Source organism: Struthio camelus, chromosome 2 (genome assembly GCF_040807025.1).
Source record: "Struthio camelus isolate bStrCam1 chromosome 2, bStrCam1.hap1, whole genome shotgun sequence".
In the NCBI taxonomy this organism is placed as follows: domain Eukaryota; kingdom Metazoa; phylum Chordata; class Aves; order Struthioniformes; family Struthionidae; genus Struthio; species Struthio camelus.
In genome coordinates, this window is record NC_090943.1 from 160,407,236 (window position 1) to 160,419,890 (window position 12,655).

At 44.4% G+C, this 12,655-nt stretch overlaps 1 protein-coding gene across 2 annotated transcripts in view; it reads left to right on the forward strand.

Moving 5' to 3' along the window:
- FER1L6 (fer-1 like family member 6) overlaps positions 1–12,655 on the forward strand; it is an 88,748-nt gene that overhangs the window by 21,487 nt on the left and 54,606 nt on the right. For both annotated transcript variants that reach the window (XM_068933227.1, XM_068933226.1), the window contains exons 2-9: positions 1,313–1,395; positions 4,267–4,390; positions 5,460–5,514; positions 5,610–5,741; positions 6,447–6,509; positions 9,758–9,836; positions 11,525–11,681; positions 11,860–12,046. In XM_068933227.1, the coding sequence (XP_068789328.1) occupies positions 1,313–1,395; positions 4,267–4,390; positions 5,460–5,514; positions 5,610–5,741; positions 6,447–6,509; positions 9,758–9,836; positions 11,525–11,681; positions 11,860–12,046 (880 nt within the window). The remainder of the gene's footprint in view (positions 1–1,312; positions 1,396–4,266; positions 4,391–5,459; positions 5,515–5,609; positions 5,742–6,446; positions 6,510–9,757; positions 9,837–11,524; positions 11,682–11,859; positions 12,047–12,655) is intronic.

Consider the following 12,655-nt stretch of genomic DNA (forward strand, 5'->3'; position numbering starts at 1 on the left):
GAGGAGATTCTCTGCAGCAAGTCGTATGTGTGTAATGATTTTTTTTTTTGGCCAGACTCCGTATGGAAGTTGTCCACTCTCTGCTGTAGAGTTAAGCGTTGCTAACATTCCTCCTGGACTTGGCAACTCAGCTGAATTTGCTTAATCTGAATAGGATGTTTAAACCTTATCAGATTCCCTTTCTAGTTTTCAGTAACTTTTCCTTTAGAGCTAAACACACTCTTTAGCACTCTGATTTTGGGTGTTTGAGCATTGATTGGTATCAGGTTTACATAACTGCTTCTTTGGGCTAGTTGGGCTGTGTACTTTTCCAGAAAAGTTCTTTTTTATTCCTATAGCAATCTAAGCATATAATTACTCTAATGATAGGGGGGAAAAGTGTGTTGATAGTCTATCAGTGCGTGCTTGTGGCCATGCATATGTCCTGCCTCACGAAAGCTCCCTGGTCCTGGACAAGCATAATGGGCGTGTGGCAAGGTGTTGAGACCAAAACTGGGTGAATATAGGAAATAAGGAAACTTTAATGAGGCTACGAATATAACCTCACTTTAACCAGGCATTATCTGAGAAATGATCTGGCTAAATCTTCTCCAAAGCTTTAACTGGGTCAGTTTTTGGCTGGATTATTGCCCCAATCAAGCGAAGGGAGAAGTGGCTACAGGCAGGTGAAGGAGGCAGAAAAGCTGCATGCAATGCTAGCTGGGACTGATGTTGGGCTGAAGCAGCCCTGTAACGCAGCTTGAGGAGAAAGTTCTTGTCCAACCCCAAAAGTAAAGAATAAGTAAAGAGTAATAAATAAATAGACTGCAAAAGCTGTTGTGGTGTGTGTGCCACCGGCACAGTGGGCGTCCTCACAAAGGAAATTTAAACAAACACTTTTATGCTTATCTTCATTCACTGGAAAACTGCTTTTGACCTGGAACCTATTATTTGCAAGTCGCTTTTATCTCTGGTCTCATCAGAGGCAGAAGAATTGGGGGGAGCGGGGAGGAAGCCAATAGGACTGGAGGCTTATCATGGATTTCCTTTCTTTGCTTCTCATTCATTGCATTTGTTTGAAAAGAAGTTGCAGCTCTTTGCTTAGTATGTTCCCCTGTGTGCTGCCAAATGTTGAAGTGAAACAAAATTAGGTGAAGCACAGAACCAGAGCGTTCCCTTGTTTACTTTCTATAAAAGGAAAATCAAAATCAAAATAAAATGATCTCACTGGGAAATTAAAACTGCTGCTCAACAGATCCTTGAATTAAACTAGATTCCAGTACAGAAAAGGCCTAGAAGGCATTACAATGAGGAATTTTCTTTACTTTTTCAGAAAGGGGCTGTTTGCTGGCATGAAGCTGAAGAAGAAGAAAAAAGGCGAAAAAGGGTTAACTATTGCAAACAAAGACGCACTGGGTAAGGCCTCATAAATCAATACTGCAGCTGGTGAGAGCAGGATAGGGATTATACTAATTTCGCAGTGAACTTTGAATTGCTTTAGGGCTATTGACTTAGTAACTGATAAAATGAGCAGTAAATTCCTTATCACTCCCAAGTAAAGAGCGAGTGTATTCCCTCTGCATTAGCTGTTGTGTTAGAGCCACCTTCAGATCCTGCGAGCCCAGACTGCCGCATCTGATAGAGCAAAATAAAAATGTTAGCCTGGTTCTTCCCACAGAAAGACAACAGGTTTTGAAAGGTTTTTCTCTAATCTAGAGATAGATAAGTCATTGCAGGTATGTAATTCCATCCAGGAGATCTGTTTCTGCTAGAAACCGTAAGGACACAGCCTGAGCGGTGTGTGATGGCTGCAAGCTTTATCTAGCAGCAGTTCTCCTCCTAAGCGTGTGCAAGGGTTTTGTTTTTATCTTTATCTAACTGGTATGGGCACGTCCACAAGACATACGGAGGCTCCTGTTTCTTCCTCTGAATGCACTGCTGGTTTCCAAGCTAATGAGACGTTCTCCTGCACACCCACCCGCTGCTGTTGCTCTTTCCTGTCTAAACAGTCTCCTGTTCACCTTCAACACAACTGGTACTTCAGCCAGAGCGAGCTATTCCCCTTCCGTCGTTGTGTGTTACGGTCTCTTGCCTCTAACTTCGCGGGGTCTTTTAAAATATGGACTCCTGAGTGTTTAGTGCAGCCCAGGAATTATAGTACTGCAATAAACCAGCCATCCATATCTTGGGCCGCTACCGGGCAGAAGCAGAAATACTTATTTTGTATCATAAGCACTGTTCAGCTAACGGGTGCTACTTTTAAAAAGATTCTCCTTTGGCCTTTACAGCACGGGCTTTGGAACAGAGAAAGCCAAATACCATTAAACTTCCAAGCAATTACAGATATTTTAGAGTTTGTTATCTTACACTCGATAAGATATACCATGATCTACACTGTACTTTAATTTGCTTCAGTCTTCCTTGTAAGCATCCACACCTCTGCAACCTGATTAGTTACCCACAACATACATGCCATTATTGAGGAAAAAAGGATGCCCGTTCAGGTGTTTAAAAAAATGTTAGAAAAATGGAACCTTGAAGGGAAAGAAACTTTAAGAAGACATTACATCTTAATGGAAACAAAATGGAGCTTACAAAGATTGGTCCAGGCAGCGCGTCACACTGACACACGCCTGGTCCCAGCCGGCCTGCAATTTTTATCTACTTTAGCCTACAAAGCAAATAATACAGAGTATTACAAGACCGTGATCAAACACCCTGCTCTAGAGTAAATAGGATGTGGGAGGTAGTCATGGGAACTTGGTGCTACAGATGCAGAGCAAATCTGTGGACAGACACTCTGCCCTCAAGGGGTGAAAAGTAGTCTTGCTTACACGGACCAGGAGACAAGTTCACCCTCCCTATGTTCTGGTAAGGCTGGACAAGAGCCAGAGGGGCGGTCAGAGAGCATATATGGTGTATGAGATTGCTAGTGTAGAGATTTTTTGGAGAGACTGTACATATCAGCTCCAACACAGAGCTGCCCTAACGGGGCAGCAGGACACCTCAACCAGAGCTGGCTCATGCTTGGAGCACCAGGCCAAAGTCACATCTGTTTGTACCTGCCTTGACATAGGGGCTTAGGGAAGCCAGGCCAAAAAAGGCACAGATGCATTCAGGCCTGATGAGACCTGTGATTAAGAAATCTAAGTGAGTTTTCCTGTACCATGGATGGTCCTTTGCTATCATCACTGCAGTTTATAAGTGTCCCTCAAGTGACCACATCTTTGCAAAGAGATAGGGAAGCACCATTATAACCTTTTCTCTAGGTCTGTAGTTGGAGCACAGTGTCATAGGCTATGTGCAGAAAATGCACTTGGATGTGTTTCCTCTCGTATACTGCAGGGATGTCTCCAGAAGGTCACCTAAGCCACTGGGTATTTCTGACCAAGCCATCCTTACTGTTGTGAATACCATTTGATAACTTCCAGACCAGAGACTGCTCATATCCAACGTCATTAAACATTCCTACTTATAAATATCAATATCGGAATGAATTGCCAATAAATTTTAAACCTTTACCCATAACATATAACTCCCTTCCTAAGGCAGGCATTGAACACAGACACGGCAGGCAAGGGGCAGAGGTACTGGTGGGACTTCTGCCGGACCGGGAGGACAAAAAGGAGAGGTGTGGGGAGGGCTCCTCTGGTCATATGTGGATGGCTATATCTGAGCTAGCTGTTGAGATTCTCTTTATGGTCAGAAAGAAAAATAGGCACTTCTGGAAGCAATTCATCTTATCTGTCTATAGCTGTCTGGAAGAGATCATGTGAATCAGACTCTTCAACTCTCTCTTTCTGTGCTTTGTCTTCCAGTCTTTCCTCTCTGCAAAGGGGAAAGGCGAGAAATGTTTTCCAAGCTAGGCTCCAGTTTGGCCATTTGGAAGGGACTGGAGGGTCTCGTACTGCTATGACAAACCGCAAATGGCAGACTAACTGCTATGAAGTAGTATGTGTGAAAAATGATGATAATCTGTCCCACCATCTTTCTACCAGATGAGAGCTGGAGCAGTCACTTGCCTCTGATGTGCGTGTGCTCGGTGTGGGTACACATGCAGTGAAGAGAGGGGATGTGGGCACTATTTATAAACAGTATATGGCTTTGCGCAGGAGGGGGACTACTGCTGTTGTCAATGCTGCACAGCACAAATGTATCTTTAATCGTGATATCCAAATAAATAAAATATTCAGTTCATGCTGCTGAATTCACTGCTCTGCTCCAAGCTAGCTTTCTGCAAGCAGAAATCAGAGGGGAATTTATTCTCTTGATTGTTTTGTTCACCAGATGATCACAACGAAAGTGAAAATCTTCATGACACTCTCGGAAGACAAGAAGAGGGAAAGGAAGACGTGGCAAGCAATGATGCATCGTCCAGCATTTTTGCACCCTTAAGCCCAAAGAGGAAAAGGTGCTGCTTGGCATATCTTACCTCACATCCCGAAACATATTTTCTTTCCTTCTCTGGAATGGTATTGCCACAGAGCAATGCATCTTCCGACAGAAAATCTAATTGCTGACAGCGCCTCTCTCTCCACTCCTGTACTTCCACCTGACAGAGTGGGATGTACTTGTCAGCAAAATATTATCAGCTCAAGACAGATTGTCACCAGACGCTATCCACTGCAGAGAGAGATTGAAATGGAAGCTGAGAGAGCCTAAACTGTGCTGCTTAATGAAAATGAACCAAAGGAGACAGGAGCCAATGTGTTTGTGTAGTTGTTCATAGTGGGGAGGAATAGAGTCAGGTTTAATGGGATCAACAGGTGAAATCATTCTCATGCAAGACACAGCACTGGGCTGTGTGGATGCACAGTGTTTCCCCATTACCAAATGTATGAGAGATGGAGAGAGATCTGAAGTAATGTGTCATGCAAATCCAGGGGTGAAATCCTTTACTACTGAAGGAGTGATTCTACCAGATTCTTCCTTGTTAAGTATCTATGCAGGCTGGATAAGAGCATCCCATGCTCTTCTTATGTCTCGTAATAAGCAGTAAGAAAAAGTTAAAGACACACTGGGTGCTGTTCTGAGTGAAAGGTGCAATTGCCAGAGTACAAATTACGGTGCTTACCAAATTGCTGTGTTCAGAGGTGAGCCGCAGCAAGTGTCTTTCCATGTGCTCTGACCTCCTCAGAGATACAAGCAAACACAATGAAGCCAGCTTCGTATCAAAGAGAAGGACGCCATTTTGCATTTCTTTCTATTTGCATTGGCCTTGCCCATGGTCTGCTACTGTAGCTCAACTCACTACGCAGCTGTTGTCTGACCACAGATCTGAGCCTTTGGACTGCTGTTGTCCACAATGCACATCCCAATGATGGCGTTTGAGTGACCGCCGGTGAAATCAAGTCTAAGAGTCCGTAGAAAACTACCTCCCATAAACAATATAGGCTTAGTGACACAAAGTCTTTTCAGCACATGTTAAGCACTAGCTCTTGCCTGGAGATGCCTAATAATCTGATCTGTGATTTAAACAGGGCGAAGCTGGTGCCCAGAATTCATGGGGAGGAGATGAAAACCCAGAACTACCAGGTGAGTGCGGGGTGAGGGCCTTTTTGCACCTGTGCAACTCCCAGATGGGCTGAATCTGAGCCTGGGAGTGTGTGTGGTGTCCTTGTGCCCCACAGATTGCCATCACCATCATCGAGGCCAGGCAGCTGGTGGGTGAGAACATTGACCCTGTGGTGATCATAGAAATTGGTGACGAGAAGAAGCAAACAACAGTAAAGGAAGGCACAAATGCCCCTTTTTACAATGAGGTAGGTGCTTTGTCTTGGAGAAGGCGTTTTCTTTGATGGTTCTGGTGGTGACCACCTCCTGGTAGCTCGAACAGAGATGAACTAGGCTGGCAGCACCTACATATCTGAGCAGTGAAATCTGTCTAGGAGCTGCTTAAGTTTTGAGCTTGGCAAAACACAGGCAACAGCTCCCTTGGGTTTAGCTCTTCCTTTGTCTTCTCAAGCTCTGTCCACCCTGATCCCCCCATCACATCCTCCTCTGCTACTACTGCCTCTGTGCGTTTTTCCAAATGACCCATTTGGAAGGTCTTTCTAAACTGACCCCTAACCTCCTTGCTCTACCATTTCCCCACTTAAACCTTCCCTTGAAGCTTGCTTTCCCCAGCTGCTGACCAAAACAGCTCCTAAAACAAAGTGCACCTTTGGGCTTCTGAGTACCTCCTGTCCGTTTTGACTCTATCTCCTGATGCTGAGTGAGCACCAGGGGTACTTGCAAACGGCAGCGCCGTGCAGCAGCAGGAGGAGGAGAGAGACTGAGTGGTGGCAAACAGGTCCGGGCCACGATGGTGATGAGTGAAGCGCAAGGAAAGGGGGTTGCTGTGCCCACCTTTGCCCCAGCAACTCACCAGGGCTGTGTGTGATAGCCCAGAAAGCCAAACCACGTTGCTGGCATTACTGGCCAACAGCACGAGGGCGAACCTGATCCATTGTTCTGTTCTCCCACAGTACTTCGTGTTTGACTTCGTTGGACCACAGGTATTTCTGTTCGACAAAATTATCAACATCTCTGTAAGTACCGAGGAAAGCTTAGCACTATAAGTAAAGATCCACTGTTATTTGTGTCACATTGGCTCTAAATGGTTCTTCTTAGTGTAATTAAAAAGACAAATAATTTTAGGTGCTAAGAGTGCTAGAAATTCAGCATGAAGTATACTGAAGAATGGGAAAGGGAAGGGGAGAGGGAAAGGAGGAAAGGCGGCTGGCAGCAGTTTGAGGGAATGTAACCCTCGGGAAGATGAAGAGTGCATTTTTCAGAAGAGCTTTTTTTGCTGCTAGCTTGGCAACCTGCAGAGTGGAAGGAAAAATTTCACCTTATTTAATAGAGTCCTCAGCATTATCTCCATCCCTTCATTTTCAAGCTGCCACTTATTTCAAACTACTGAGCTGAAACTTCTGGCTTATCTCAGTTCCTCAGGTACAGTGTGGTTTTTAGCTAGAAATATCCAGGTATCCTACCCTCAGCAGCGGCTCTTGCACTGTCCAGGAATTTCAGTGGCTGCTGGTGTTAATTAGGAAAGAGGGCTCCGAGCATTCGGTGCTGTTTCCGTTGCTTGCACTAAGTCAAATCTGGGAGAAGCAATGCGGCATCTCAGAACAGCCCTGGTGGAAGGGCTCTCTTTTTGTCAATCTATTGCCAAAATAAGCCCCTAAAAACTGCTGGAAAGATTGTATCAGGTTCCTACAGCACTGACAGGCTTCGAGTATAAAACCGGTGAAGATAAACCAGTGGCAGAGCACTTCTCAAGCTCAGTTGCTTCAAAGTGACAGGGAAGTGTGGGCTCACCAGCTAGAGTTAAAGGGACACCTCCTGTCGCAGTCTGCCATGGCCTGTGAGACAAATGTCCCCTCGCCATGTGGCTCTGAGAATACCCTCTGCTCCCACCTGCCAGCCAGGTCAGACCCGGGTCTGCCCTCCTCAGAATGTCTAAAAGAAATGTGGATTTGGGGAATTAGACGCTGATTTACAGGTTAGGAGGCCGAGTCTAAGAAGCCATGCTCGTTATCTTAGCTGAGGCTCTAGGACTTTTTCACCATGTTTAGCAAACTGAATACATATATCAAACCAGGAGATGAGTGCGGTAAGAGCTCATGAGATTCTGGACAGTGCAGTATTTGGATTAGTTAGAAATATCATAAGCTAAGCCCCTCATGTAGTGTTTTTACATTTCTACTGTGAAAAGTGCTGCAATCTGGCCAGAGAAGTGATTGGTGAGTTGCTGCCCCAGGGAAGGTCCTTCTTTTTGCCCTGAAGGACTGTGTCCATTCCCAGGAAATTTGTACACCAGGAAAGGGTCTATGCCAGCTTGGTAGAGCCAGGTGGAGCTTAGGAGCTATAGGACGGCATCTGTACCAAACCTCCTCAAGACTCTCACTGTGTGCCTGCTGAGCTGCTAATTAAGTGACTTCCTTGCTACACAAATCAAAAACCTTCATTTAAACATGGCTGACTAGAGAACCGGTTGTTCAATGCTGTTAGTATATTAACAGCCTGCATCCTAAACTCCAGCTCAGATGCAATGCACCACATACACAGTTCCAGTACACAGAAGTAACATTTACAACTGCATAGGGTGTCTGTAGATCTAACTTTTGCTTCTCCCTCAGGACAAAGTTCTGATAATGTTGCTTAAACTGGGTTCGTCTTTTTGCATGGGAGGCAGTGTCATCTCACAGTTATGGCTTATATCACATCATACGGCCCTGTGCTTCTGACATGGTTTGAGTCAGGACTGCTAATGCCCGAGGGGCATTAAATCTTTGTGAACTGCTGCTGCTTTGAGATACAGAGACATTTTTCTCCAAGATGCAGGCAGTCTGTTGGATTTCAAATTCTTTTCATATTGCTTACATATATCCAGTGATAAAGGGGAAAATACCAGTTTTCCAAGTGTGTTGTACATGGGAATATGCCAGCTCTACCTGGTATAAATCAGCATAGTTTCATCAGGCTCAGAGAAAGTGTTTGATTTATATCAGGTGAAGGCGTAACACCAATGAGTGAGGAAATGTGTGCTGGTAAGGAAGGAAGCTCTGGGGGATGGAAAATTTCCTAGCACTTGCTTAGCCTCACTTAAGGAGAAACAGAGCCTAACAGCTTCCATTGCTAGCAATCTCTCATGCACTGAATTCACTTAATCTGTGAAAAAAATTCTGTATCTGAAATCTTTATCTGAAAAAATCTGCCTCTGGAAGCTCAAGGAAAACAAAAAAGTATCAAACTATCGTTTATCAGTTCAGCAGTTAATCTAGCTGCATTCAAGTCCTGCACTGGAAGGGAAAATAAGTTTATCCATTTCTCAACACCTGCTGATGGCCTTGGATCCCAGGGGTTTAGTTTATCTTTGCAGTTTGGCCAAGGCTTGTTAGAAGAGTCAGCCCACTCAGAAACTTTTCCATCTTTTAAACCACTCTCAGGCCAGGTGAGATGTCTGTTATTTTGAAAATAACGGTTCTGGAGCCAGTCTTGCCTTAGGATACGTTGCTAGCCTCTGCCTTGTCTATGAACTGAAGCACACATTTAATCATAGCAATCTGAAAGCATGTATTTGAAAACCAGACGCAAGAGTACGTAGATCCAGGAATTATCTAACAAAGTAACATTATTAATTAAATTGAATTAAATTAAATTAAATTCCTTTGCTTACAAGAAGGATAAGGAGACAGACTTAACAGGGCCTGCTTGCCATCTCATTCATACTCATTTACATCTACACTGCTGCTTTGATTTTGTTACATTTGTGTGATGGCAAATCAGAATCGAATCTCTTGGTTTATGTGCACACTGAAATGTTTGAAAGAAACACTTTAATTCTCTCCCCTGTGAGTGTACTCAGTTTATATGGAACCTGTGTAGAAAATGGTATAATTTCTGCAGCCTAATGTGGAACCAGTTGTACTCCATGTGTTTATACTCACTGCGATTTATTTAAAAGAGCCAGTATAAGTAATATAACTGTGTCTGCTTTGAAGACACAGCCGCCTAATCCCAGCCTATTTGAACCTGGGACCTGTGACGAACCTGGGTGATTCCGCCTGATACTGCTGAACTGATTCCTAAATTGGCCCAAGAAGGGGGTGAAGAAGAGATTTCAAGTACTTGCTGTGTACCCTGGCTGGGTACATCTGTCTTTGGCCACTGCTGGATGCAACTACTAATTCCCTTTGAGCTAAATGTGATCATTGTACGGATTGTTGTTTCTTGCTGATGGGAAAGAGAGAAAATGACAATCTTTCTTTAATGTGCCTTTTTCTAACAGGTTATGCATAATAAACTGATCGGGAGTGTGCTGATAGGCTCCTTTAAAGTAGATCTGGGGACAGTATATGGTCAGCCAGGTATGCAGTACATTTTCTGCTTTCTTTTCTGTTAAATGAGGGTGCAGGGGAGTAGGGGAAAGGGAACTGCATGGCTTTTTTCCTTCAGAGGGTTGGGGTTTATGCCAAGAGGTAAGCGAAGCAAGGTTTTCAGGAGAGTTACTTTCCTATTTAGATGCCAGAGTAACACCTAAATTTTGGAAAGAGAGTTCAGCAGTGAAAATGCCTTCAAAATCTGCCCATTGGTGGGAACTGTAGATCTGGGGGCACTTTAGAAAAGTTGGTTTTTGTTTAGGGGGTCAGAGTGGGGAGCTGAATGCTTAGAAAGCCTGACTCTTCTTGGTCATGATGGAGTGGCTGAAAATCTGCCATGTTTGTGTTGGGGTAGGAGGGAGGGAGTGTGGAAGGACCGGGAGATGAGAGGAGAGGCCAGCCGGAGAGGGAGAGAGAAGAAGGACGCGACAAAGAAAGGCGAGCATGTTTCCACTTGACTTGCCATCTTCAGAGCTGTCCAGCACTTTCTGAAATTTTAAACTAAATAAAGCTCACGGACCCCTTTTTGGCCCCTGTCTGTTTTTACAGCCATCCACAAAACACCTCTCTTTCTTTCTTCCCTAGTTACTCAAGGTGTCTTCTCAGTCTTTAGGAGTGGAGGTATTTAGGATACTTGCTATAGATGTCAACCAGTTATGGCATCTAAAGTTAAGAGCAATGTGTCTTTCAGACCACTCTCTTTTCAGGGCTCTGGAAAAAGTAAATAGAGAGAAACAGCCTGCCTGAAGCGGGCAGGCTACTGCTTTAGTCTCTGAATTCTGCCCTATATTTCTTTGCTCATAGTTTTACAGGAGGGCTGTGTCTGAGGGATAGTCTTGAGCTCATATCCTTGGGATCCCGGAGCAGCCTAGTTCACTCTGGTCTATCCTTCCCTCTCCTTTACACAGCCGAGGTAACAGCCAAGGACTTAATGTAAATGGCTGAATGCAAGTGAATTAGGAACCATGAGGTGTTGGGAAAACAGAGCAGTGAAGGCGAATGAGGGAAAGGAGAGGAGAGCTGAGGCAAGGCTGGGGGGACTGTGTTTCCTTACCCCACCTCCCGCTCCAGTAACACAGGGGCTGCCCTCGCCCCCTGTGACTTTGCTGCACAACGAACCCCCCACTGCTGCGTTGCCTCTCCTTCTGATATTCCTGAACGTAGCTGGCCCAGTGGGTCTCATCCCTGTCCATACGCGTCACCAGGAAAGGTTTTAGGACCTTCCTCGAGAAGGGTAGCTCAAGCAAGGCTGCCTCTGGCTTCTTCTGATGGCTCTCTGCCTTCTCAGCTAGGTTTTTTCTACAGAAGAGTATTAATCTCTTCAAACAGTTCTCATTAGAAAGATGCCCTCTCCTCATAAAGCCCTAGCCTTAATTTGGATGCTGAATTCTTACCCAACCCTCTACTGATCTTCAGTCCTTGACCTTTGCAACCCTTGATGAAAATAAGCTTATTTCTGCTGAGTTCTAGATCAATCCTCTGCTTTGCCTTTTTGGTCACACTACATTTTGGAGCTTGCCAATGTATCTGATAAACAGGGGTAATTCAGCAAGGTCCTCCTGAAAGCACAAAGCTTGTTTGCAGCTTTCTGGCTTCGGAAATGTCCTTCCTGGGGATGGAGAGGAGAAGGGTTTGCATTGTTTGCATCATCTGTCTGAGTGTTTGTATTTTTACAGGTCATCAGTTTTGTGACAAGTGGGCTCTTCTCACAGACCCTGCTGACATTAGGACGGGAGCCAAGGGATACCTGAAGTGTGACATCTATGTGACTGGGAAAGGAGATACAATACAAGCCACTCAGAAAATAACTGATACTGAGGAACAGATTGAAAAGTACTGCAATAGTTTCATTCTTCCTGCATCCTTTTCTATGGAGTACCTCAAAAGTCCTCTGCTCTCCTTTCGGTCCTTACCTTGCTAACTTGAAATTACAATTTTGTAGTGAAAAAAAAAAAATCACTTTATTGTCTGAGTTTTCCATTTTAGGGAAATGGCTTCTTTCTCCTTTCAGGAACCTCTTGATCCCCAAAGGATTTCCATCTGAAAGACCGTGGGCCAGATTTTATGTGCGAATTTACAAAGCAGAAGGACTTCCGAAGATGAACTCTAGCATCATGGCCAATGTCACCAAAGCGTTCATAGGCGACAGTAAGGACCTTGTGGATCCCTATGTGGTGGTCATGTTTGCAGGTCAAATGGTAATTGGGATCTTCTTGATCACAAATGTAGGCCTTCTTTCCTATTAGCTGTGTTACAGGCAGGCAACGGAGCTGATGTACTTTCACTTACTGTTATGTATATTAGGGAAAACACATTTTTATTTCATCAGCAAGAAATTCTCACTTCCTAACTTATGTAGGAACAAAGTGAAGGAAACATCTAATGGCAGCTGAAGGACCAATATCAGCAGCATAGCAGTAGATTAGAGTCAGATGGCAGTAGGAAAGTAGGAAAGACAATTCTGTAAGTTGGTTACTAAAGCATCAAGTTATGAGACAGTGGATTACACACTGTGATATACATCACAGTGCTACATCAGTGCTATATTCTGGTCTCCTTAGAGTGGAAAAAGGAAACAGGACTAAGATCAGTAAAGATGGTCCAGCTTGGACTGTAGGGCTGCGTATTCACTAGAGAATTACAATGCTGTAGTTCAGGACTAGTGCAAATTTTCTGGGAGCAGCAGAAGAGGAAACACTTGAGTAGGCACTACCTCAGTGTTACCTGGCGCTATTGCTCCTGTAGCTACTGCAACACGCAATGTGATGCTACAGAGACCTGCTGAGAGGGCTATTCTGACTAGGTGG